Here is a 27,306-nt window from a genome sequence, read left to right as displayed (position 1 = left end):
AATCCAGTTTTTACCATATTTTCTGCTGTGTGTCATATTTTTAGGCTCTCCAATCAGAGATATATCCATGGATTCTATAAAACTAGAATTATAATTAAAAAAATTTAAAATATTGTTTTACCTTGTCCTGACTGTGCAGAACAGTTACACAAGCTGTTTAACACTTATGTGGCAGCGGAGGCATACAGGAACATATCAGCTAACCCACATGGTTATAGCCTATGTGCCAGCGGAGGCATACAGGAATATATCAGCTAACCCACATGGTTACCACTTATGTGCTAGTGGAGGCATACAGGAACACATCAGCTGGCGCACATGGTTATCACCTATCTGCCAGTGTAGGCATAGGGGAACACATCAGCAAGCTTACATGGTTATCACCTATCTGCCAGTGTAGGCATAGGGGAACACATCAGCAAGCTTACATGGTTATCACCTATCTGCCAGTGTAGGCATAGGGGAACACATTAGCTGGCCCACATGGTTACCACCTATCTGCCAGTGTAGGCATAGGGGAACACATCAGCAAGCTTACAGTACATGGTAATCACCTATCTGCCAGTGGAGGCATACAGGAACACATCAGCTGGACCACATGGTTACCACCTATGTGCCAGTGGTGGCATACAGGAACCCATCAGCTGGCCCACATGGTTACCACCTATGTGCTAGTGGAGGCATACATGAACACATCAGCTGGCGCACATGGTTATCACCTATCTGCCAGTGTAGGCATAGGGGAACACATCAGCAAGCTTACATGGTTATAACCTATCTGCTAGTGGAGGCATACAGGAACACGTCTGCTTGACCACATGTTATCACCTATGTGCCAGTGGAGTCATACAGGAACACATCAGCTGGCCCACATGGTTATCACCTATGTGCCAGTGGAGGCATACAGGAACACATCAGCTGGCCCACATGGTTATCACCTATGTGCCAGTGGAGTCATACAGGACCACGTCAGCTGGACCACATGGTTATCACCTATGTGCCAGTGCAGGCATACGGGAACACATCAGCTGGCCTATATGGTTATCACCTATGTGCCAGTGGAGGCATACAGGAACATATCAGTTGGCCCACATGGTTAACACCTATGTGCCAGTGGAGGCATACAGGAAAACATCAGCTGGCCCACATGGTTATCACTTATGTGCCAGTAGAGACATACAGGAACACATCAGCTGTCCCATATGGTTACCACCTATGTGCCAGTGAAGGCATACAGGAACACATCAGCTGGCGCACATGGTTATCACTTATGTGCCAGTAGAGACATACAGGAACACATCAGCTGTCCCATATGGTTACCACCTATGTGCCAGTGAAGGCATACAGGAACACATCAGCTGGCCCACATGGTTATCACTTATGTGCCAGTAGAGACATACAGGAACACATCAGCTGTCCCATATGGTTACCACCTATGTGCCAGTGAAGGCATACAGGAACACATCAGCTGGTGCACATGGTTATCACCTTTGTGCCAGTAGAGGCATAGGGGAACACATCAGCAAGCTTACATGGTTATCACCTATCTGCCAGTGGAGGCATGCAGGAACACGTCAGCTGGACCAAATGATTATACCTATGTGCGAGTTGAGGCATACTGGAACACATCAGCTGTCCTATATGGTTATCACCTATGTGCGAGTTGAGGCATGCGGGAACACATCAGCTGGCCTATATGGTTATCACCCATGTGCCAGTGGAGGCATACAGGAACACATCAGTTGGCCTACATGGTTATCACCTATGTGCCAGTGGAGGCATACGGGAACACATCAGCTGGCCCACATGGTTACCACCTATGTGGCAGTGGAGGCATACAGTAACACATCAACTGGCCCACATGGTTACCACCTATGTGCCAGTGGAGGCATACAGGAACACATCAGCTGGACCACATGGTTACCACCCATGTGCCAGTGCAGGCATACGGGAACACATCAACTGGCCCACATGGTTATTACTTATGTGCCAGTGGAGGCATACGGGAACACATCAACTGGACCATATGGTTACCACCCATGTGCCAGTGCAGGCATACGGGAACACATCAGCTGGACCACATGGTTATTACCTATGTGCCAGTGGAGGCATTTGGGAGCACATCAGCTGGACCGCATGGTTATTACCTATGTGCCAGTGGAGGCATATGGGAACACATCAGCTTGCCCACATGGTTATTACCTATGTGCCAGTGGAGGCATACAGGAACACATCAGCTGGACCACTTGGTTATTACCTATGTGCCAGTGGAGGCATACGGGAACACATCAGCTGGCCCACATGGTTACCACCTATGTGGCAGTGGAGGCATACAGTAACACATCAACTGGCCCACATGGTTACCACCTATGTGCCAGTGGAGGCATACAGGAACACATCAGCTGGACCACATGGTTACCACCCATGTGCCAGTGCAGGCATACGGGAACACATCAACTGGCCCACATGGTTATTACTTATGTGCCAGTGGAGGCATACGGGAACACATCAACTGGACCATATGGTTACCACCCATGTGCCAGTGCAGGCATACGGGAACACATCAGCTGGACCACATGGTTATTACCTATGTGCCAGTGGAGGCATTTGGGAGCACATCAGCTGGACCGCATGGTTATTACCTATGTGCCAGTGGAGGCATATGGGAACACATCAGCTTGCCCACATGGTTATTACCTATGTGCCAGTGGAGGCATACAGGAACACATCAGCTGGACCACTTGGTTATTACCTATGTGCCAGTGGAGGCATACGGGAACACATCAGCTGGCCCACATGGTTACCACCTATGTGGCAGTGGAGGCATACAGTAACACATCAACTGGCCCACATGGTTACCACCTATGTGCCAGTGGAGGCATACAGGAACACATCAGCTGGACCACATGGTTACCACCCATGTGCCAGTGCAGGCATACAGGAACACATCAACTGGCCCACATGGTTATTACTTATGTGCCAGTGGAGGCATACGGGAACACATCAACTGGACCATATGGTTACCACCCATGTGCCAGTGCAGGCATACGGGAACACATCAGCTGGACCACATGGTTATTACCTATGTGCCAGTGGAGGCATTTGGGAGCACATCAGCTGGACCGCATGGTTATTACCTATGTGCCAGTGGAGGCATATGGGAACACATCAGCTTGCCCACATGGTTATTACCTATGTGCCAGTGGAGGCATACAGGAACACATCAGCTGGACCACTTGGTTATTACCTATGTGCCAGTGGAGGAATACGGGAACACATCAAGTGGCCCAAATGGTTATCTAATATTGACAGCTACCCGTTAATTACTTTGTATACACACTCCTTGTCTGCTCTTCATCAGACAACCTGCCTCAGTTACCTGCAGGCAGTGATCTAATTCCCCCAGCCTTTAATCTGTATAACCCATAACCCCATAACAAGACATTTTTGAAATCTTCGACAGGAAAGAAAATCCTCAAAAAACTTCCTCAACAGCAAAGTGGATTTCCCACAGAAATGAATTGGAAGAGTTTTTCAAGAGTTTATGAAGAGGATTTTGGAGAGGATCCGCTCGAAACAAAAATCCTCAAACAATTCTGTGCACACATAGCCTACATTGCTCCTTTGTAGACATTAGCATCTCTTGTGTGACTGCCTAGCAATGGCACTATTGACAGTGGCTATCCACAGAATTTTTCAGTGTTCATGATTATAATTATTGATAAGGTGGAGACCCTCTAAGCTAGATGATGATATGGATTGTATGAAGATTTGAAGTCTGATCAGTTGCATTGACCATAATATCTATATATATTTTACAGCTCTAGTCAAATTGCAGGATGCAGAAGGGACCTGTGCTCAGTTCTCACAATTTGTGCAACCTGCATGTTTACCCCAAGCCAACAGAAGTGCCACAAATGATCAACACTGCGAAGTGATCGGTTGGGGCCATCAATACGAGAGTAAGAACATCACTCCATAAACAATTGATGCTTTCCAGAAACATGCCTGTGTTTATGCTCATCATATTCTTTTGTATCTGCAGGAGCAGATCATTATGCATTATTTCTGCAGGAAGCACGTGTGCCAATCATCCCTAATTCAGAGTGTCAGTCTCCAAATGTCCATGGTAATCAGATTTTTCCAGGAATGATGTGTGCTGGTTTCTTAGAAGGGGGTGTTGATGCATGCCAAGTGAGTAATGATACTGTGTTATAATAATTCTTTCCATTATTGAACTGATAATAAAGAGTAAAGGAATATTTCACAAATGGAAGATAAAGTTACATTACGATTTTATAATATTGCATCTAAAAAATGCATTTTGCAAATGGAAAGTAACCTGGTGTGCTTGTCAACGGCATCAAATGGCCCACCAATTGGTTTATTTAGATTTTTTATGACTTACACATTATGGGCAGCTTGCTGGTTGCAATACAGCCATACTGCCTTACATGATGTGCGATGTAGCAGCAGCATTGTGACGTCTTTGGCCACTTAATGTGTATTGCAGTTAGAGTCACTGTGTGCCTCCAAGGATTATTCAACTTTATGACACGATTTTATAGCTTCTTCTATATATAAAACTGAATGCATGTATGTGTGTATCACCAACCAATCACAAAGCATCTTTCATTACACCAGAGCTGGTTAAAAGAAACTGAGCTGTGATTGGTTGCTATGAGCAACAGTTATCCTTGCAACCATTCACTAAGCATCTCTCATTTCACCAGAGCTGGTTAAAAGAAACTGAGCTGTGATTGGTTGCTATGAGCAACAGTTATCCTTGCAACCATTCACTAAGCATCTCTCATTTCACCAGAGCTGGTTAAAAGAAGCTGAGCTGTGATTGGTTGCCATGAGCAAGTTTTCCCACTTGACAACACCTCAGCAGACACTGACATGATGGGAGAAATCTAGCATCCCCGGGAACATAAGCTCCCAGCCATTGTCTGCCCCCAGAAAGGAGCACAGAGCACATGACAGAAATGAATCACCCCCTCCCATGCCCATATCCCCATCACATTAGAGGTAGTAGTCCGGTGGCTCTGGCTGATGGGATGATGTGGGATATTAGGGGGAGTAGTCAGGTGGCTCTGGCTGACGGGATGATGTGGGATATTAGGGGTAGTAGTCCGACGGCTGTGACGGGATGATGTGGGATATTAGGGGTAGTAGTCCGGCGGCTGTGACGGGATGATGTGGGATATTAGTGGTAGTTGTCTGGTAGCTCTGACTGACAGGATGATGTGGGATATTAGTGGTAGTAGTCCGGTGGCTCTGGCTGATGGGTTGATGTGGGATATTAGGGGTAGTAGTCCGTTGGCTTTGACGAGATGATGTGGGATATTAGGGGTAGTAGTCCGGTGGCTCTGGCTGACGGGACGATGTGGGATATTAGGGGTAGTTGTCCAGTGGCTCTGGCTGACGGGATGATGTGGGATATTAGGGGTAGTAGTCTGGTGGCTCTGGCTGACGGGACGATGTGGGATATTAGGGGTAGTTGTCCAGTGGCTCTGGCTGACGGGACGATGTGGGATATTAGCGGTAGTTGTCCAGTGGCTCTGGCTGACGGGATGATGTGGGATATTAGTAGTCCGGTGGCTCTGGTTGATGGGATGATGTGGGATATTAGGGGTATTAGTCCGGTTGCTCTGGCTGACAGGATGATGTGGGATATTATAGTGAATGTGGCTATGTGGAGTGGGCGGGGCTATACACTCAGCTTTATATATATATACAGTCATATGTAAAAGTTTGGGCACCCCTATTAATGTTAACCTTTTTTCTTTATAACAATTTTGATTTTTGCAACAGCTATTTCAGTTTCATATATCTAATAACTGATGGACTCAGTTATATTTCTGGATTCAAATGAGGTTTATTGTACTAACAGAAAATGTGCAATCTGCATTTTAATAAAATTTGACCGGTGCAAAAGTATGGGCACCTCAACATAAAAGTGACATTAATATTTTGTAGATCCTCCTTTTGCAAAAATAACAGCCTCTAGTCGCTTCCTGTAGCTATTAATGAGTTCCTGGATGAAGGTATTTGTGACCATTCCTGTTTACAAAACAATTCCAGTTCAGTTAAGTTTGATGGTCGCCGAGCATGGACAGCCCGCTTCAAATCATCCCTCAGATGTTCAATGATATTCAGGTCTGGGGACTGGGATGGCCATTCCAGAACATTGTAATTGTTCCTCTGCATGAATGCTTGAGTAGATTTGGAGCGGTGTTTTGGATCATTGTCTTGCTGAAATATCCATCCCCTGCGTAACTTCAACTTCGTCACTGATTCTTGCACATTATTGTCAAGAATCTGCTGATAATGAGTTGAATCCATGCGACCCTCAACTTTAACAAGATTCCCGGTGCCGGCATTGGCCACACAGCCCCAAAGCATGATGGAACCTCCACCAAATTTTACTGTGGGTAGCAAGTGTTTTTCTTGGAATGCTGTGTTTTTTAGCCTCCATGCATAACGCCTTTTTGTATGACCAAACAACTCAATCTTTGTTTCATCAGTCCACAGGACCTTCTTCCAAAATGTAACTGGCTTGTCCAAATGTGCTTTTGCATACCTCAGGCGACTCTGTTTGTGGCGTGCTTGCAGAAGCGGCTTCTTTCGCATCACTCTCCCATACAGCTTCTCCTTGTGCGAAGTGCGCTGTATTGTTGACCGATGCACAGTGACACCATCTGCAGCAAGATGATGCTGCAGGTCTTTGGAGGTGGTCTGTGGATTGTCCTTGACTGTTCTTCTCACCATTCTTCTCTGCCTTTCTGATATTTTTCTTGGCCTGCCACTTCTGGACTTAAAAAGAACTGTACCTGTGTTCTTCCATTTCCTTACTATGTTCCTCACAGTGGAAACTGACAGGTTAAATCTCTGAGACAACTTTTTGTATCCTTCCCCTGAAAAGCTATGTTGAATAATCTTTGTTTTCAGATCATTTGAGAGTTGTTTTGAGGAGCCCATGATGCCACTCTTCATAGGAGAATCAAATAGGAGAACTACTTGCAAGTGGCCACCTTAAATACCTTTTCTCATGATTTGATACACCTGGCTACGAAGTTCAAAGCTCATTGAAGTTACAAAACCAATTTAGTGCTTCAGGAAGTCAGTACAAAGTAGTTAGGAGTGTTCAAATCAAGAAAATGATAAGGGTGCCCATACTTTTGCACCGGTCAAATTTTGTTTAAATGCAGATTGCACATTTTCTGTTAGTACAATAAACCTCATTTGAATCCAGAAATATAACTGAGTCCATCAGTTATTAGATATATGAAACTGAAATAGCTGTTGCAAAAACCAAAATTGTTATAAAGAAAAAAGGTTAACATTAATAGGGGTGCCCAAACTTTTACATATGACTGTATATATACGGTCTATATATATAATCATTATAATTTGTTATAACTAACCGTAGTTAGCTACTATGCCAGGGCAGCGCCGGGCTCTTCAGCTAGTACCTAACATAATGAACAGAACAAGTACTCAAATCTATGGTGGTATGATTTTAGTTCTGCTTGACACTATTTTGTGGACATTACATAATTGGTGTTATTTCATCAATGTTCTAAAAAATATTTTTCTGGCCATCAGTGAAGCAACAAGAGTAACTTATGAGCCAAACACAGCAAAATCATTTTCCAAGTAATACTTCTAAATAATAGTCATACAGATGCCAAATAACAAATACTTTCACTATACTGTTACTGAGCAAAACCCACTATACCAATATTAGCAATAATATCACCATACAATGGCAAAATAATGCCACCACACCATGACCATATATTACCACCACAAAGTGTCTACATATATAAGGTATCCACTATCCTGTTACTGCACAAAACGCACTATACCAACACCAATATACCAATAATATCATAAGGGACAAATAATACTGCCATACCACGATTATATATTATAAGCACATACAGTGGTGACTGAATAATACCACCATACTGATCAATAAAAGGGAACCTGTCAGTCACAAAAATGCCTGCCAATAAAGTTGCAATCTGCAAGTAAATGGTGTTGAAATCCTGCTTGGCTTACTGGAGGAGCTACTACAGGGAGCAAATGAAGTTTTATTCTCCCTGCAGCAGCTCATTTCCAGTCATCGTGGCACTGTAAGAAACTGTTACAGTCATGTTTCTCTATACAGTCAACGAACTGTGATCACTCCCCTTGCACATTGATTGGCAGCCTGCTCTACTGAGTGTCTGTGCAGAGCTGGCTATCAGTCAGTGTGCTGGGTAGCAATTCCAGCCATGTGCACTGTGTAGAGAGAGCATAAGTTCTCATACTTTGCACTGACAAGGGGCAACATCCCGAAATACTGTCTGCAAATTGAGATTCTGGCTTGGCTTTTATCTTAAGTCGTATGGCAAGGCTGGTTACAGGGTTGATATTGATTTCAGGAGGGCTCCTTTCAATAGGTGGCACTAGAGATTTGGTCTACTTTCTTTCTGAAGTAACAATGAGCATTCCATGGCTTATAAGCCTCCTCACACTGGCATGGCATGCATGTCACTTTCTACAAATAGAAATATTATCCTTTAGAACCCAGACTGAAGCCTCTCATATAACTAAATTAGTTCTCATACTTTGCACTGATGAGGGGCAACACCCTGAAACCCTGTCTACAAATTGTGAATCCGGTTTGACTTTTATCCTAAGTCATATGGCAAGGCTCCTTAATAGGTTCATATTGACTTTTAGGCTTGCTACTAGAGTTGAGCGACTTTGGTCGGATCGGGTTTCATGAAACAAAATTTGTTTCAGATGAAACTCGTCCGACTAGGGCAAAAAAAGTCGGAGTTTCGTCCGAAACCCGACCCAAATGCAAGTCAATGGGGAATAAAAGTCGACATTGAGTGGATGAATGTAATCCGCTCAATGCCGAATTTTATTCCCCATTGACTTGCATTGGGGTCGGGTTTCGGACGAAACTCCGACTTTTTTTGCCCTAGTCGGACGAGTTTCATCTGAAACAAATTTTGTTTCATGAAACCCGATCCGACCAAAGTCGCTCAACTCTACTTGCTACATCTAACAGGTGGAATTAAGGCCCCGTCACACTAAGCGACTTACCAGCGATCCCGACACCGATATCAAGGTGTCAGGATCGCTGGTAAGTCGCTATGTGATCGCTGGTGAGCTGTCACAAGACAGCTTCACCATCGATCAGCACAGCGATGCCGAGCGCCCGGCATCGCTTGCCATCGCTTTAAAAAATAGAATCAAAATAAAAAATATAGTTATTCTCACCTTCCGACGTCCCACGCAGCCATCCCGCCTCTCTCCACGCTCCGGTCCCAGTGATCCTTTGCACAAATGACCGTGAGACTTTGTTATCCCTCGAGACCGTGACATCTCGCGGTCATTCATGCAAAGGATCACTGGGACCGGAGCGTGGAGAGAGGCAGGATGGCTGAACGCGACGTCGGAGGGTGAGAATAACTATATTTTTTATTTTTTTTATTATTTTTTACACCTGATCGCTGGTCTCCCGCATGTCACACACAGCGATGCGTGCTGGCCAGCGGGAGACCAGCAACCAAAGAAATGTCCAGAGGTTTCTTCCAGCGATCAGCGATACCGGCAGGGGGGCGCTCGCTGATCGCTGTCACACACAGCGATGTCGCTGGTGAGATCGCTGTTACGTCACAAAAGTTGTGACTCAGCAGCGATCTCGCTACCAAGATCGCTTAGTGAGACGGGGCCTTTAGACTTCTCTGAAGAGGCAATTAGCATATTTAAAGTCTTACAGAGGGATGCAGCACTGTTGAAATTGCTAACATAATGGGACATGATATTAGAACCATCAAAAGGTTTGCTGCAAATAGTCCATCAACATGGTTGCAAAAGACATGTTAATGGACATTAACTGTCAAAGATTTGAGAAGAATCAAACATGAAGTGACCAAAAACCCATTATTCTCCAGTGCTGTCATATTCCAGAACTGCAACCTCCTTGTGCAAAATGGCCACATGTCTCCTCTCAAATCTTCATGTGTTTCAATTAAGCTGTCACGCTCAGGTTGGGAGACTCGTGGCTAGTCTAAACAATGTGACCCACAGACATCTGCATGAGCCCCTAGATAGCCAAAATTTAGACCAGACAGTCTTAAGATGCAGTAAATTAATCAAAGTAGACCATTCTGTTTGATACAACTAGCACATCTTTAGACTGTCTAGTATACAGATCAATTTACACAGCGCAAAGATATCTGAGGAATCTACAATAGGGGACTTTGATGTAATCAATTTCTCATCATTGAATTTGACTACGGATCAACGTGAGTTATTGTCATTTGGACTTTCTTTGCTCCTAGTTGTAACTTTAATCTTTTTTCAACGATTTGTGATGTTAATAGATTTATTAGGAACTAGATTATGGCCCGATGCTATCGCATCGGGAATATGCGATAGCATCACACCTCTTGCCATGTTAACCCTCAACACACACTCTTCTCACCTTTCACCATCTCCACTCACTCTTTCACTCCACATACGACCCCTTCTCTCATTCCGTCTCTCATACTCACGCCGCCATCGCCGCTGCTCCACGATCCCAGACATCTTCTTCCGCCGGCGCCATCCTGGATCCAGACGTTGTCCACGCCGGCGACATGTTCTTGCGGCGACGCCATCTTGAGTATCGTGAAATCCCGCGATACTCAAGATGGCGTCGCCGGAAGAACATGTCGCCAGCGTGGACGACGTCGGGATCCAAAATGGCGTCGGCGAAATCTCGCGAGTTTTCGCCGACACCATTTTGGATCCCGACGTCGTCCTCGCCGGCGACATGTTCTTGCGGCGACGCCATCTTGAGTATCGCGGGATTTCGCTGATCCAAAATAGCGTCGCCGCAGGAACATGTCGCCCGCGTGGATGCCGTCGGGATCCAAAATGGCGTCGGCGAAATCTCGCAAGATTTCGCCGACGCCATTTTGGATCCCGACGTCCTCCACGCCGGCGACATGTTCTTGCGGCGACGCCATCTTGACTATCGCGGGATTTCGCCGATCCAAAATGGCGTCGCCGCAAGAACATGTCGCCGGCGTGGAGGACGTCTGGATCCAGGATGGCGCCGGCGGAAGAAGATGTCGGGGATCGTGGATCAGCGGCGATGACGGCGTGAGTATGAGAGACGGAGTGAGAGAAAGGGTCGTATGTGGAGTGAAAGAGTGAGTGGATGTGAGTGGAGATGGTGAAAGGTGAGAGGAGTGTGTGTGTTGAGGAGGAGTGGTGTGTTGAGGGTTAACATGGAAAGAGGTGTGCGGTGACGTCACCGGTTACAACTGGACGGAAGTTGTTACAACCGGAAGCTGCTTAGGGCATTTATTATTATAGATGTTACTCTGAAATTGCATTTTGAAGAAAGCTCTGATAATTCCGTAGAAAATAGTAACGCTTTGAATAATGCTTATAGTAACTATTCCTTTTTGGAACATATGTCAATTATTAATCTGCAGGCTCTACAAAATGAAAGTATGCCAAATGTTGATGCCTCTGTTTCTCCAGTGAAAACTATGAATGTTCCTAATCCAAATTACTATCCGGTCAAAGCAAGGAGACCAGTAATGGATAGATTTCAGAGTGCTGTTGAGAATGATTTGAGATTATTATCTGAAAAAACGCATGGTGTAAATTTAGTCAACAGCAGCCTGAAACCATCCTTGAGAAAGGCATCGCGAGAATTAAAAGAGAATGAGAATATCATAATTAAAAATTCTGATAAGGGTGGATCAATTGTCCTCATGAATAGGGATGATTACATTAACTGGGTTGAAAATATGTTGGATGATCCTATGATCTATAAACGTATGTCTGAGAATCCTTCCTCTAATATCAAAGAGCGAATTTTTCAAATTATTGATGAAGGATTCAGCATGGGTTTTATTACCATGGAAGAAAAGGATCATTTAAAGGTTTCTAAGCCAGTCACACCAACGCTTTAAGCGTTACCAAAAACACTTTTCCTCCGCCCATGAGACCAATCATGTCAGGGATAAGATCTGTGAGTGAGAGATTAGGAGAGTGGTTAGATCTGCTTCTACAACCTTTGGCCCAGAGAGTCCCTGGTTTCATCAGAGATAGTACAGAGGTGTTGAGCATAATGGATGGTCTAATTTGGGACACTACATTTTCATGGATGACTACTGACGTTATTTCCATTAATACATCGATCCCACACAAAGTAGCAATTTATGCGTTACAGTTTCATCTGCAAAAATACAGCAATTTTTCTTGTGACTTCCAAAATTATATTTTGGATGTCACTTTTTTGTTAATTTCAAACAACTACTTTATATTTAATGATAATTACTATATGCAAGTAAATGGCGTATCTATGGGAGCTAAATACTCCCCCTCATTGACAAATCTTGTCATGAGTTGGTGGGAGGAGATGCGTATTTTTCGCTTTATAAGATGCACTTTTGTTCCCCCAAATTTTTGGGGAAAGTAGGGGGTGCGTCTTATAATCCGAATATACGGGGGAGGGGGTGTATATATATATATGTACTGCAGGGTCCAGGGGAGGTGGGGGCAGCTTTGGAGCGGTGCTGTGAGCTGGTAAAAGCTGCCGAAGGGAGCCTTTGATCTCCTGCTCCCGCTCATATAATATGCACTGCCGCTGTCCATCACCATGGTGCTGAAACCGCACCACGGTGACTGGCTGGGGGAGCGGTGCATATTATAGCTGCCTGCGCCCTCCTTTGATCGCACATGATCCCCTGTGTTAGATATCGCCCCCATGCTGCTGCCCATAGTAAAATAAAAAACTCTTTCCTTACCTCCTCCAGCGCTGATCTCCCGGTGTCTCTGCTGCTGCTGTCATCAGCACTCTGCTGTGCTGATCACATGACCGGCTCTGAGAACCAGGAAGTGGAGGAGGAGCTCAACCACACTGAGGGAGACATGAGGAGGGACAGCGCTGAGAAGGTAAGGAAAGAGTTTATTTTAATAAAAGCAGCAGCATGGAGGCGATATCTAACACAGGGTGATGTGTGCCAGCCACAGGGGGGCCAGTGTGCCAGCCACAGGGGGGCCAGTGTGCCAGCCACAGGGGGGCCAGTGTGCCAGCCACAGGGTGATGTGTGCCAGCCACAGGGGGCCAGTGTGCCAGCCACAGGGGGGCCAGTGTGCCAGCCACAGGGGGGCCAGTGTGCCAGCCACAGGGTGATGTGTGCCAGCCACAGGGGGCCAGTGTGCCAGCCACAGGGTGATGTGTGCCAGCCACAGGGGCCAGTGTGCCAGCCACAGGGTGATGTGTGCCAGCCACAGGGGGGCCAGTGTGCCAGCCACAGGGGGGCCAGTGTGCCAGCCACAGGGTGATGTGTGCCAGCCACAGGGGGGCCAGTGTGCCAGCCACAGGGTGATGTGTGCCAGCCACTGGGGGCCGTGTGCCAGCCACAGGGTGATGTGTGCCAGCCACAGGGGGGCCAGTGTGCCAGCCACAGGGGGCCAGTGTGCCAGCCACAGGGTGATGTGTGCCAGCCACAGGGGGGCCAGTGTGCCAGCCACAGGGGGGCCAGTGTGCCAGCCACAGGGGGCCAGTGTGCCAGCCACAGGGTGATGTGTGCCAGCCACAGGGGGGCCAGTGTGCCAGCCACAGGGTGATGTGTGCCAGCCACTGGGGGCCGTGTGCCAGCCACAGGGTGATGTGTGCCAGCCACAGGGTGATGTGTGCCAGCCACAGGGGGGTCAGTGTGCCAGCCACAGGGGGGCCAGTGTGCCAGCCACAGGGTGATGTGTGCCAGCCACAGGGGGGCCAGTGTGCCAGCCACAGGGTGATGTGTGCCAGCCACTGGGGGCCGTGTGCCAGCCACAGGGTGATGTGTGCCAGCCACAGGGGGGCCAGTGTGCCAGCCACAGGGGGGCCAGTGTGCCAGCCACAGGGTGATGTGTGCCAGCCACAGGGGGCCAGTGTGCCAGCCACAGGGTGATGTGTGCCAGCCACAGGGGCCAGTGTGCCAGCCACAGGGTGATGTGTGCCAGCCACAGGGGGCCCGTGTGCCAGCACAAGGGGGCTATATTCAATATAAGGTGGCCATATCCAGATTAAGGGGGCTAATTTTAGGGTGGGGGGGCTATGAGGGACATATACCCTATATGATTTGTTAGACGGACACTGGCATTATAAGACGGACCCCATTTATTAAAAAATTCTCTATTCCTTCACCACATTTGGGGGTGCGTCTTATAATCAGGTGCGTCTTATAAAGCGAAAAATACGGTATATTTATAATCTTGATAATCCCTATATTGATTGCATACATTTTTATGGGAGATACATCGACGATATTGTCATCATTTGGAAGTCCGATACATCAACAGTACAGGATTTTAATATGTATCTAAACTGCAAACCCTTGAATCTAAAATTTCTCACACGACATGAAAAATGCAATATTGATTTTTTAGACCTAAATTTGACTGGTATACCTAATGAGCCTGTTATTACACGTACATATCGAAAGGATACAGCTGAGAATACGATCCTTCATGCAAAAAGTCATCACCCCAGGCATACAATTAATAGTATCCCTGTGGGCGAAATGGCACGTGCTAAAAGAAATTGTAGCTGCCCATCAGATTATAAAAAAGAAGTTTTTAGTATTAGACAATGTTTGGGCAGAAGAGGTTACAGTCAGTGGAATTTAGACAGAGCTGAAAAGATTGTATCTAAGAAATCTCGTTTTAAAGAATCATATAATGTATCTAAAAATTCTGCCAATCCTGTAACAATGGTGTTGCAATTTAGTAACCAGTTCTCAAATATTAAAGACCAGACATTGAGAAAATAATAAGGAGAGGGGATTCATAATAGTCTCCAGAAAGGCACCATCCCTGAAAAATAGTTTATCCCCGAGCTTTCTTCGTACTTCGCAGGAGCACTGAGGCAATTGGTTAAAAATGAAAGTTTTTTTAAGTGTGCCGCCAGTCAGTGCAAAATATGCACCTATACTAAGAAATGTAATAAATTCAGAGACTTTGATGATAGCAATTTATTTGAAATCAAGGATTTCATAAATTGCAATTCTAAGAACGTAGTCTATATCATGGAATATACTTTGTGCCGACTAAAATATGTAGGCAGTACAAAACGTACCCTACAAACAAGAATAAGGGAACTGTCATGATCCAGCGTGGATCTGACAGATTAAATGGAAAAGTGAACTTTTTTCCCTTTGGCTAGGTGCCAAAGTGGGTTAATTGCCCCCGGTGGCCATTAGAATTATTACACGTGGTGTTTCATTCTAAGTTGCCCAGTGGTGGTGAGTGGTATCACACCTTAGTTTTAGGGTTAATGTGCATGCAATTACAAATCAGGTCTTAGGCTCTATAAAAGGGAGCCAGGTTGGTTCAATCACTGTTGGTGATATTGTGTGTTCATTTGGCAAGTAAGCCTGGGGGAGGAAGGAGCTGGAGGAAGGAGCTGAACATGAGTCCTGCGCAGGAAAGCCAGAGGGGACGAGTGTCAGCTAGGTGGTCTGCAAGAAGGGCTGGCATGGCGTGGTGGAGTCACAGTTTATGGTGTTGGCAGGAAGTGCTTGCATGGCTTGGTGGAGTGACGACTATGGAGAGAGTTGCACTCAGCATGCGGGATTTGGTTGCTGAGAGCTGGACTCAAGCATGCTGGATGTTTTGGCAGAAGCTGAACTCATCTTTGGGACTCTGTTACTGGACAGCTGCAATTGGTGGTGGACTCTGCTCCAAGGCTGCACTATGGTGAAGGATCCAGTTATGGTGATGGATCTGGGTGGAGGAGAAGATGCACGCAGGTGGTGGGCTCTGTTGCTAGGAGCGTATGCAACAGAGCAAAGCTAAGTGGTGTTTTCCCTGTTTTGTCATCTTTCCTCATGTGTGTTTTAGTGCAGTGGTGGGATTAGTTTCCGCACCGACCAATTCCCTAGTGAGGGTTTAGGTCAGGACGAGCTAGGGTTTTTAGGTTCCTGTTGCGCGCCCGGTGTGGAACCGGCATAGGGAACGTTAGGAGTGCAGGGACACTGGCTCAGGGGAGCTCAGGAGGTCTCCACTTCCCTAATCCCTATCGCAGGGCCCAGCATTGTTAATGTTTCCCAAGTTTCCCTTATTGTTTAAATTCGCCTTACTGGAGGCGGGGTTTCCAGGTTTACGTGTAATACCTAAATTCGCCTGTTGGAGGCGGCGTATCCAGCTGCACGTCTTATTATTTAAATTCGCCCCACTGGAGGCGGTGTATCCAGGGTCACGTGTGTCAAATGGGTTCACCTTGCGGTACTCGCTGCGTCCAGACACACGTGACTGTGACATTGTCACCAACCTTACATTTTTTTTTCTGTTGAGATTTGGCCATGTGGAGACCACTGAGTAATTGCTGCCGGGCCTCACTGAGGTGAGTGGGGAGCGGCAAGGTGTTTAGAGCCGCTGCAGCAGCAGTTGTCAGGGTCTGGGGCCTCTGCTCAGGCAACCTGGAAATCAAAATGGCGGCTTTGGCAAATTGCAGGTCTGGTAAAAGCCCCCTAGAGTCGCTGCTGGGGAGCGGGACTTGTTCATACAGGCGGACGTAACCAGACAGGTGGGTGGAGTTGGTGATCCCCATGGTGCTGTCTGGGGTTCCCCGAGGTGAAGGGGTTCGTCCCTGTAGTGAGCAGACTGGTGTATAGTCTGAGGGGGCTCACGCCAAATCTTCAGTACCACCGAAGAAGCCGCCCCCTCCTGGTCGTTTGGAGGAAGGCGACCAGCGAGTGTATATTTCCTCCATATCCCGGTCCCTTCACCTCCAGGTGTGAGCAGCAGGGTGTGCTGCGGGGGAGTAGGGACAAATCTCACCCCTCGCCATTAACCAACCCTGGGAGGCGCAGACCTCATGGTGAAAGGGTTGGAGGGTGGTGTCCCTTGGTGAATAGCAGGGGGGAGTGTGGACACAGGGGGATGCCTCTGTTGTCGAGTCCAGAATGAGTTCACCAAATATATGACTAACGAATGTGTGCAATAAACGTTCAGGTCCGGACCTGTGTGTGAACGAGCATGTATGGGTGGCCACCAAACAACATCTTGTGGAAGTGTGTTGTGGAGTCTGATCAGCTCATAGCAAACATACACATACATAAACTCGTTCCCCAGGTCATAGAATCATAGAATTGTAGAGTTGGAAGGGACCTCCTGGGCCATCTGGTCCAACCCCCTGCTCAAAGCAGGATTCGCTAAATCATCCCAGTCAGATGTCTGTCCAGTCTCTGTTTGAAGACTTCCATTGAAGGAGAACTCACCACTTCTCGTGGCAGCTTGTTCCACTCATTGGTCACTCTAACTGTCAAAAAGTTTTTTCCAATATCTAATCTGTGTTAGAAAAACGTTTTTGACAGTTAGAGTGATCAATGAGTGGAACAAGCTGCCACGAGGTCGGCGCTGTGGAGATGAGTGGTGCCTCCAAAACGAACATTATTGCCAATACCAGCGGTGCGTTTGTCATTAACCTGAAGTGTCAGGTAGTGGTGGGTGAACTCAGGATCTGGGCGTCCCCGCTGTAGGTGTTTCCCTAATATGGAGTGGTCTTGAGGGTCCAGAGGCCCCTCATTAAGGAGGGGGTACTGTCATGATCCAGCGTGGATCTGACAGATTAAATGGAAAAGTGAACTTTTTTCCTTTGGCTATGTGCCAAAGTGGGTTGATTTCCCCCGGTGGCCATTAGAATTATTACACGTGGTGTTTAGTGTTGAGCATTCCGATACCGCAAGTATCGGGTATCGGCCGATACTTGCTGTATCGGAATTCCGATACCGACTTCCGATATTTTTTCAATATCGGAATTCGGCATCGGAATCGGAAGTTCAGTTGATTGACGGCCTGACGTCATCATGATGCGCGGTGTGTGCGCATCATGATGCGCCGTCATTTCGGGCCTTCCGGGGGTCTCTGCCGGCCTGCCGGGGGGCTGTGCCGGCCTGCCGGGGGGCTGTGTGGACTGCCCGGGGTCTCTGCCGGCCTGCCGGGGGGCTGTGCCGGCCTGCCGGTGGTCTGTGCACCCTGTGGGGGTCTGTACCGGCCTGCCGGGGGGCTGTGCCGGCCTGCCGGGGGGCTGTGCTGATGTCCGGGGGTCTGTGCAAGCATCGTCCGATGGGACTACAAGTCCCATCGGGCGATGCCTGCTACCATGACAGTGATTGACACATTAGCCAATGATGGGACAGTAGTAGTCCCATCATCCGGCTAATGTGTTAAATGTTAAAAAAAAAAAAAAAAAATACTACATACAGTACATACTACATGCATGCTACATACATACTACATGCTACATACATACTACATATATACTACATACATACTACATTCATGCTACATACATACTACATGCATGCTACATACATACTACATGCTACATACATACTACATGCATGCTACATACATGCTACATACATACTACATATATACTACATACATACTACATACATGCTACATACATACTGCATGCTACATACATACTACATACATGCTACATACATACTACATATATACTACATGCATGCTACATACATACTACATGCTACATACATACTACATATATACTACATACATACTACATACATGCTACATACATACTGCATGCTACATACATACTACATGCTACATACATACCACATACATACTACATACATACTACATGCTACATACATACTACATATATACTACATGCATGCTACATACATACTACATGCTACATACATACCACATACATACTACATACATGCTACATATATACTACATGCATGCTACATACATACTACATATATACTACATGCATGCTACATGCATACTACATGCTACATGCATGCTACATACATACTACATACATACTACATGCTACATACATACCACATATATACTACATACATACAATACATTCATACAATACATACATAGACATACAGTACATATAACATAGAGTAACATACTTACCAATACTTGTCACATTGTTCCCCGAAGCCATTGTCTTTCCGGAATAAATATTAACATAACAAACCACAAAAATACTCACCCACGATCCGAAGCAGTCCACGAGTGTGTCCCACGACGATCTTGGGTAGAGAACTGCAGCATCAGATGATGCTGCCGTTCTCTACGGGCTGCAGGAATCCAATGACGGAAGGTAGGTATCCTTCCGCACTGTATTCCTCCGCCACTTAAAAAAAAAAAAGTCCCTAGTCTCACTTTATGCCATTGCTGCGTGGGAATTTCCCACACAGCAATGGCATAAAGTGAGACTAGGGACTTTTTTTTTTTTTAAGTGGCGGAGGAATACAGTGCGGAAGGATACCTACCTTCCGTCATTGGATTCCTGCAGCCCGTAGAGAACGGCAGCATCATCTGATGCTGCCGTTCTCTACCCAAGATCGTCGTGGGACACACTCGTGGACTGCTTCGGATCGTGGGTGAGTATTTTTGTGGTTTGTTATGTTAATATTTATTCCGGAAAGACAATGGCTTCGGGGAACAATGTGACAAGTATTGGTAAGTATGTTACTCTATGTTATATGTACTGTATATCTATGTATGTATTGTATGAATGTATTGTATGTATGTAGTATATATGTAGTATGTATGTAGCATGTAGTATGTATGTAGTATGTATGTAGCATGTAGTATGTATGTAGCATGCATGTAGTATATATGTAGTATGTATGTAGCATGTAGTATGTATGTAGCATGCATGTAGTATATATGTAGTATGTATGTGGCATGTAGTATGTAGCATGCATGTAGTATATATGTAGTATGTAGCATGTAGTATGTATGTAGCATGCATGTAGTATATATGTGTTATGTATGTAGCATGTAGCATGCATGTAGTATGTATGTAGTATATATGTGGTATGTATGTAGCATGCAGTATGTATGTAGCATGCATGTAGTATATATGTAGTATGTATGTTGCATGTAGTATGAATGTAGCATGTATGTAGTATGTAGTATGAATGTAGCATGTATGTAGTATGCATGTTGTATGTATGTAGCATGTAATTTTTTTTTTTTTTTTTTTTTTACATTTAACACATTAGCCGGATGATGGGACTACTACTGTCCCATCATTGGCTAATGTGTCAATCACTGTCATGGTAGCAGGCATCGCCCGATGGGACTTGTAGTCCCATCGGACGATGCCTGCACAGACCCCCGGAGCCTGCACAGACCACCGGCAGGCCGGCACAGCCCCCCGGCAGGCCGGCACAGCCCCCCGGAGCCTGCACAGCCCCCCGGCAGGCCGGCACAGCCCCCCGGCAGGCCGGCACAGCCCCCCGGAGCCTGCACAGACCACCGGCAGGCCGGCACAGACCACCGGAGCCTGCACAGACCCCCTGGCAGGCCGGCACAGCCCCCCGAAAGGCCCGTACAGACCCCAGAGAGGCTGTACAAGGGCAGGAAAGGGTTTTTCTTATTCCGATACCGGAAGTCCCATAGACTTGAATGGGACTTCCGGTATCGGAATCGGCGATACCGATACTTTTTTTAAAGATCGGCCGATACCATCCGATACGATACTTTGAAGTATCGGACGGTATCGCTCAACTCTAGTGGTGTTTCATTCTAAGTTGCCCGGTGGTGGTGAGTGGTATCGCACCTTAGTTTTAGGGTTATTGTGCACGCAATTACAAATCAGGTGTTAGGCTCTATAAAAGGGAGCCAGGTGGGTTCAATCACTGTTGGTGATATTGATTGTGTGTTCATTTGGCAAGTAAGCCTGGGGGAGGAAGGAGCTGGAGGAAGGAGCTGAACATGAGTCCTGCGCAGCCCTGCCAGAGGGGACAAGTGTCAGCTAGGTGGTCTGCAAGAAGGGCTGGCATAGCTGGTGGAGTCACAGTTTATGGTGTTGGCAGGAAGTGCTTGCATGGCTTGGTGGAGTGACGACTATGGAGAGAGTTGCACTCAGCATGCGGGACTTGGTTGCTGAGAGCTGGTCTCAAGCATGCTGGACGTTTTGGCAGAAGCTAAACTCATCTTTGGGACTCTGTTACTGGACAGCTGCAATTGGTGGTGGACTCTGCTCCAAGGCTGCACTATGGTGAAGGATCCAGTTATGGTGATGGTTCTGGGTGGAGGAGAAGATGCACGCAGGTGGTGGGCTCTGTTGCTAGGAGCGTACGCAACAGAGCAAAGCTAAGTGGTGTTTCCCCTGTTTTGTCATCCTTCCTCATGTGTGTTTTAGTGCAGTGGTGGGATTAGTTTCCGCACCGACCAATTCCCTAGTGAGGGTTTAGGTCAGGACGAGCTAGGGTTTTTAGGTTCCTGTTGCGCGCCCGGTGTGGAACCGGCATAGGGAACGTTAGGAGTGCAGGGCACTGGCTCAGGGGAGCTCAGGAGGTCTCCACTTCCCTATTCCCTATCGCAGGGCCCACCATTGGTAATGTTTCCCAGGTTTCCCTTATTGTTTAAATTCGCCTTACTGGAGGCGGGGTTTCCAGATTTACGTGTAATACCTAAATTCGCCTGTTGGAGGCGGCGTATCCAGAATCACGTGTGTCATATGGGTTCGCCTTGCGGTACTCGCTGCGTCCAGACACACGTGACCGTGACAGGAACATATCCTTGATATAGAAAGCGCTAATATGAATAAAATATATCTCAGCTGTCTAAACATTTTGTTGAGGTCCATAATAGGAGATTAGACTCATTAAAGGTATATGGAGTTGAAAAAATTCACAATCGAATTAGAGGTGATGATGTAGAATCTGTGCTCAGGAACAGGGAGGCTTGGTGGATGTTCAAACTGAATACTAGTATACCACGGGGTTTAAATAAGAGAAAAGACATCATGCTTTTCTATTAAATTAGCTTCCTCGCCCCTCTCCTCCTAGAAACATTTTGAAGAGTCGCATGCACTTATTTTCTTTTTGTTTGCATGCACCTATCGTGTATAAAGATGGATACAGTAGAAATATCTTGTATGATTGCAATTTCAAAATTGTATTCATTTTTCAAACTGTATATGTCTCTTTGCACAAAGAAAATGGAAATATTTCCCCCTCTTTCCTACCTTTTTTTTTTTTCCAGCTATAATAGCCCTTAGACAATGAACATTATAGAAACATGCGGAAAAGCTGCAGCTTTTTATCGCTGCGTTTATTGAACTTTACTCAAACTATATTTCTTTTGTTTGCACAATTAACTACGTTTTTTCTAGTTAAAATTAGTTTATATATAACAAAATATTGCAGTAATGTCTTGAATGGCTGAAGCTTTTGATTGCTGCATTTTTTTCATCTTTCCCAAATAACTTCTTTCTTCTTTGTTCTGTGCAAATTTCTGCGCTTGATGATTGAAGTATGTTTTCTTTCTCCAGGTAAATAGCTTTATGCAATGAATAATAATGAAATTTAAGAATCAAGAAATAAAAAGAAAATAAAATCAAAACGATAATATCGCAATTGTAAATATCTTTAATGACATCAAATGACTTAATTGCACATCTTGTCATATGTATTTTTAATATTCTGTAAAGGAAATTTTCTTTTATTCTATTTGTTTTTTTTTCTTTTACTTGTCAAACTAATTATTTTACCGGTGTGTAGACCGGATAGAGTATATAAGATTTACTTGTAACAAAGCCGCGTATCATGATTAAGAGTGCCTAGTCACTTGAAACGCGTAGAACGCAAGTCTTGTTGTTTTATGCTGGCTTTTAAGTTCACTTGTATGGATTAAGTGAATAAAGGATTTGCATTTTCACTATATCGTGGAGCTGGACATTCATCTTTATTACTTTGGATCAGGCGCTTGGACACAGCGGTCCCGTGCTCCGATGCTAGAATGCTATTTCTGGTGAGCTGGATTTATATGTTGGATCAATTTACACTACATGATCCTAGGAATGCTCTTTTCACGATAAAAGTCCAGTCTAAACTGAGTGCCGATCACCCGTCGAATGAGAAAAACACTTGTTCGTAGGGTGAAATTCTGTTTTAGGCTGTTCAAATGAGCATGGTTCAACATAGCACATTGTTCTGTGTAAACAGGACTTGTACTGCTGAGAACAGTGGCAACCTATTTGCACTGAACAATCTATTACAGTACACATCTGTAGCTGGGTCAGCCTGTATGAACAGGCTATTAAATGACCGCCAACAAGTTGTGGCCAGCAATTGCAATATAAAAACACCATAAGGCCGGTTTCACACGTCAATGGCTCCGGTATGTGTAGTGTCAGTTTTCTCTCGTACCGGAGACACTGTCACACGTAGACCCATTCAAATTAATGAGTCTAGGCAGATGTCAGCGTGTTTTCATGGACTGTGTGTCCGTGTGCAAAACACGGAGACATGTCCGTTTTAACACGGCCCGCAACACATGCTGCACGTGAGCACGGACGGCCGCTGTGGAAGAAGCGGCTACTGTAAGTGCTGTTCCCCTGCTTGTGGTGCTGAACGTGGCTGTCATTCTTCCCTGCTCTGTGGGCAACAGCGCGAGCAGGGAAGAATGAATGAAAAAAAAATGACGACCCCACGTCGGTTTGTTTTCATTCATTCTTCCCTGTTCGCACTGTTGCCGTCAGAGCAGGGAAGAATGAAAGCCACGTTTAGCACCACAAGCAGGGGAACAGCGCTTACTGTAGTGTGACTTCCCCTGCGGCCATCCGTGTGGTGCTGATGTGGCACACGGTTGCCACACATGTGCCACACGGATGTGCCACGTGTACACACGGACACGGATATCTCCGGTACCGTGTTTTCCAGTACCGGAAATATCTGGATGTGTGAAACCGCCCTAAATTTGTACCATCTATTAGGCTAAATACACACTGTGTATGTGGTCCTACAGTATACTGCAAGAGCTTTTCCCAATGTATATGATAATGTTTCCATAGGACCCAAGTCAATAGACTTAGGCTAAAAGCATGTTCTTTCGGCTTCTGGCAAATTTGCATCCGCACACCGTTTGCTTCACTCTACAGGAAAGCGTGGCAGACTGCACTTTCCAATACAGAGGTTTACTGCAAAGAAATGTATATCATGCAGTATACATTTTTTTACATTGTATTCCTAAGGAGAATGGATGTTTAGGCCATAATTTGCTAATGCTAAACCTTTCTTTTGGACAAGCAGACAACTGAACATATGTAAACTGGATTTTTGCAGTGCTTCTGTGGTGGCTATTCTTGTCTTAAAGGATTGTCTCATGAACAAAGTTCATTTTATTCAATAGATCTTGGAATAATAATAATTTCCTCAATTGGATGTGTTTAAAAAATGTTCCTGGGCTGAGATAATTTATAAATGTGCTCCTGCTGTGTACTGTGTAATGGCCGTGTCTCACCATACAGGGACATGGTCTGATCATATCACATCTCCCGGGCAGAAGTAGGGGGAGCAGAAAAAAGGATACAAACAGGACAGCACAGGATAATAGCTAATTCTTTCTGTGAGGTAAAACATTTTTAAAAACAGGCAGAGAAATGTTTTACCTCACAAAAAGGATAATTTGTGATCACATGCTGTGCCATCTGTATCCTCTATTTGCTTCCTGCCCAGGGACTGTGGCGTGATCAGACCATGTTCCTGCACTGTCAGACACAGCCATTACACAGTACACAGCAGGAGCACATTTTTAAGATTATCTCAGCATAGGAACATTTATTTTTCAACACATCCAGTTGTAGAAACTATTATTATTCCAACATGTGTTGATTAAAATCAACTTTAAAATTTGACTTTGTTTGTTGGAAAACCCTTTTAACAAATGCGTGCTATAACATTTTTTTATCATCCATTGACTTTTCACTGTTTCCATATGGTTATTAAGTTCCACAGTGGCCTCCAGACCAGTCAGTCTATTAAACTCAATATGCCTCTTTCTAAAGGAACAGTTATTCTTGCTATGATTTAAATGTCCTCTCCAATATGGTATATTTCATGATTATCACTAATAGGAAACCTTTTTTTTACCTACAGGGTGACTCAGGAGGACCTCTGATATGTGAAGTAGATGATAAAGTAAATGTATTTGGCATTGTAAGCTGGGGAGTGGGCTGTGCGGCAGAGAATAAACCTGGTGTGTATACAGAAGTGTCCAAATATATCAATTGGATCTTTTCCAACATTGTCTGAGGAACATCTTATGTACAGAAATCAAGGGAGATTGTAAAATCCTACTCCACAATCCTAAATAGTTCCTTTTTAATCTGTTAATTCAGAACATCTAAAAATAGAAATCTTATTATAACTGGTTTACTCTGTAAGATATGTTATGTAATAAACAAGGCGTGTCATGAAAAAATTGTGTTCTGTGGTAATAACTCATTGATAGAACTACAGCTACAACATTATATTCCAACAACAAGGAAACACATATTTCTCACATGTATTACAGCATTTGCAACTTGAGCTACCTTGACATCTGCATACCATAAAAATATCAGTGAATTCAGAGCAGTTGGATGATTTTGAAGAATATGGTAAGTAGAGGATTGGAATGGGTGTTGTAGCAATGCCAGGTAGGCTAGGATTAAATCCTAGCTCTGTAGTCTCGGATTCGGTGCACCTGGCTAACTCTGCATGTAAAGATGCTAGATGTTCACCTCTGCCAGTCTGCTGGGAGAGCTGAGCAAACTAGATGTGTCTTGGAACTGAAGAGAGAGACCAACTAGAATCTGTCTGAGAAGAGTCTGCACAGGCCGTATGCATCAAACCGTAAGTATCGGTAGTTGATATGGACAATAGCAGCTTTGTTTAACTGAACTGGGGCTAGCTAAGCAATGCATGAAGTAGTCGGGGTCTGTACTGCTTAGTTAGTGCCTGGACAAGGCTAGGGATACAGTATATGAGCCTGTACTGTTCTCCACCTGTATTACAGGGTATGCACCTGTACTGCTCTCTACTTGTACTACCGTATGTACTCGAGTATAAGCCGACCCGAGTTTAAGCCGAGGCCCCTAATTATGCCACAAAAAAACTGGGAAAACGTATTGACTCGAGTATAAACCTAGGGTGGGAAATGCAGCAGCTACTGGTAAATTTCAAAAATAAAAAAAATACCAATAAAAGTAAAATTAATTGAGACATCAGTAGGTTAAATGTTTTTGAATATCCATATTGAATCAGGAGCCCCATATAATGCTCCATACAGTTTATGATGGGCCCCATAAGATGCTCCATACAAAATACACCCCATATAATGCTCCATAAAGTTCATGATGGGCCCCATAAGATGCTCCATACAAAAATATGCCCCATATAATGTTGCACAAAGGTTAATTATGGCCCCATAAGATGCTCCATATTAAAATATGCCCCATATATTGCTGCATAAAAGGTTAATGATGGCCCCATAAGATGATCCATAGAATAATATGCCCCATATAATGCTCCATAAAGGTTGATGGCCCCATGAGATGCTCCATAAAACAATATGCCCCATATAATGCTGCACAAAGGTTAATGATGGCCCCATAAGATGCTCCATACAAAAATATGCCCCATATAATGCTGCACAAAGATTAACATTGGCCCCATAAGATGCTCCATATTAAAATATGCCCCATATATTACTGCATAAAAGGTTAATGATGGCCCCATAAGATGATCCATAGAATAATATGCCCCATATAATGCTCCATAAAGGTTGATGGCCCCATGAGATGCTCCATAAAACAATATGCCCCATATAATGCTCCATAAAGGTTGATGGTCCCATAAGATGCTTCATAGAATAATATGCCCCATATAATGCTCCATAAAGGTTGATGGCCCCATAAGATGCTCCATATAATAATATGCCTCATATAATGCTCCATAAATTTTGATGGCCCCATAAGATGCTCCATAGAATAATATGCCCCATATAATGCTCCATAAAGGTTGATGGCCCCATAAGATACTCCATAGAATAATATGCCCCATATAATGCTCCATAAAGTTTGATGGCCCCATAAGATGCTCCATAGAATAATATGCCGCATGTAATGCTCCATAAAATTTGATGGCTTCATAAGATGCTCTATGGAATAATATGCCCCATGTAATGCTCCATAAAAGTTGATGGCCCCATAAGATACTCCATAGAATAATATGCCCCATATAATGCTCCATAAAGTTTGATGGCCCCATAAGATGCTCCATAGAATAATATGCCACATGTAATGCTCCATAAAATTTGATGGCTTCATAAGATGCTCTATAGAATAATATGCCCCATGTAATGCTCCATAAAGGTTGATGGCCCCATAAGATGCTCCATAGAATAATATGACCCATATGCTGCTGCTACGATTAAAAAAAATGACATTCACCTCTTGTCACTGGGGGCCAG

The 27,306-nt window shown here is 45.0% G+C and overlaps 1 protein-coding gene across 2 annotated transcripts in view; it reads left to right on the top strand.

Annotated features, from left to right (window-relative positions):
- The window catches only part of F12 (coagulation factor XII), a 163,894-nt gene extending 138,619 nt beyond the window's left edge, over positions 1–25,275 (top strand). For both annotated transcript variants that reach the window (XM_073566912.1, XM_073566995.1), the window contains exons 12-14: positions 3,822–3,962; positions 4,046–4,194; positions 24,951–25,275. In XM_073566912.1, the coding sequence (XP_073423013.1) occupies positions 3,822–3,962; positions 4,046–4,194; positions 24,951–25,106 (446 nt within the window). In that variant the 3' untranslated portion in view covers positions 25,107–25,275. The remainder of the gene's footprint in view (positions 1–3,821; positions 3,963–4,045; positions 4,195–24,950) is intronic.
- The last annotated feature ends 2,031 nt before the right edge of the window (positions 25,276–27,306 follow it).

This window comes from Dendrobates tinctorius, unplaced genomic scaffold (assembly GCF_039654945.1).
Source record: "Dendrobates tinctorius isolate UK_male_01 unplaced genomic scaffold, ASM3965494v1 ptg000001l, whole genome shotgun sequence".
Taxonomy (NCBI): Eukaryota; Metazoa; Chordata; class Amphibia; order Anura; family Dendrobatidae; genus Dendrobates; species Dendrobates tinctorius.
Note: the sequence above shows the minus strand (reverse complement) of the source record. Positions and strands in the feature narration are given on the sequence as shown.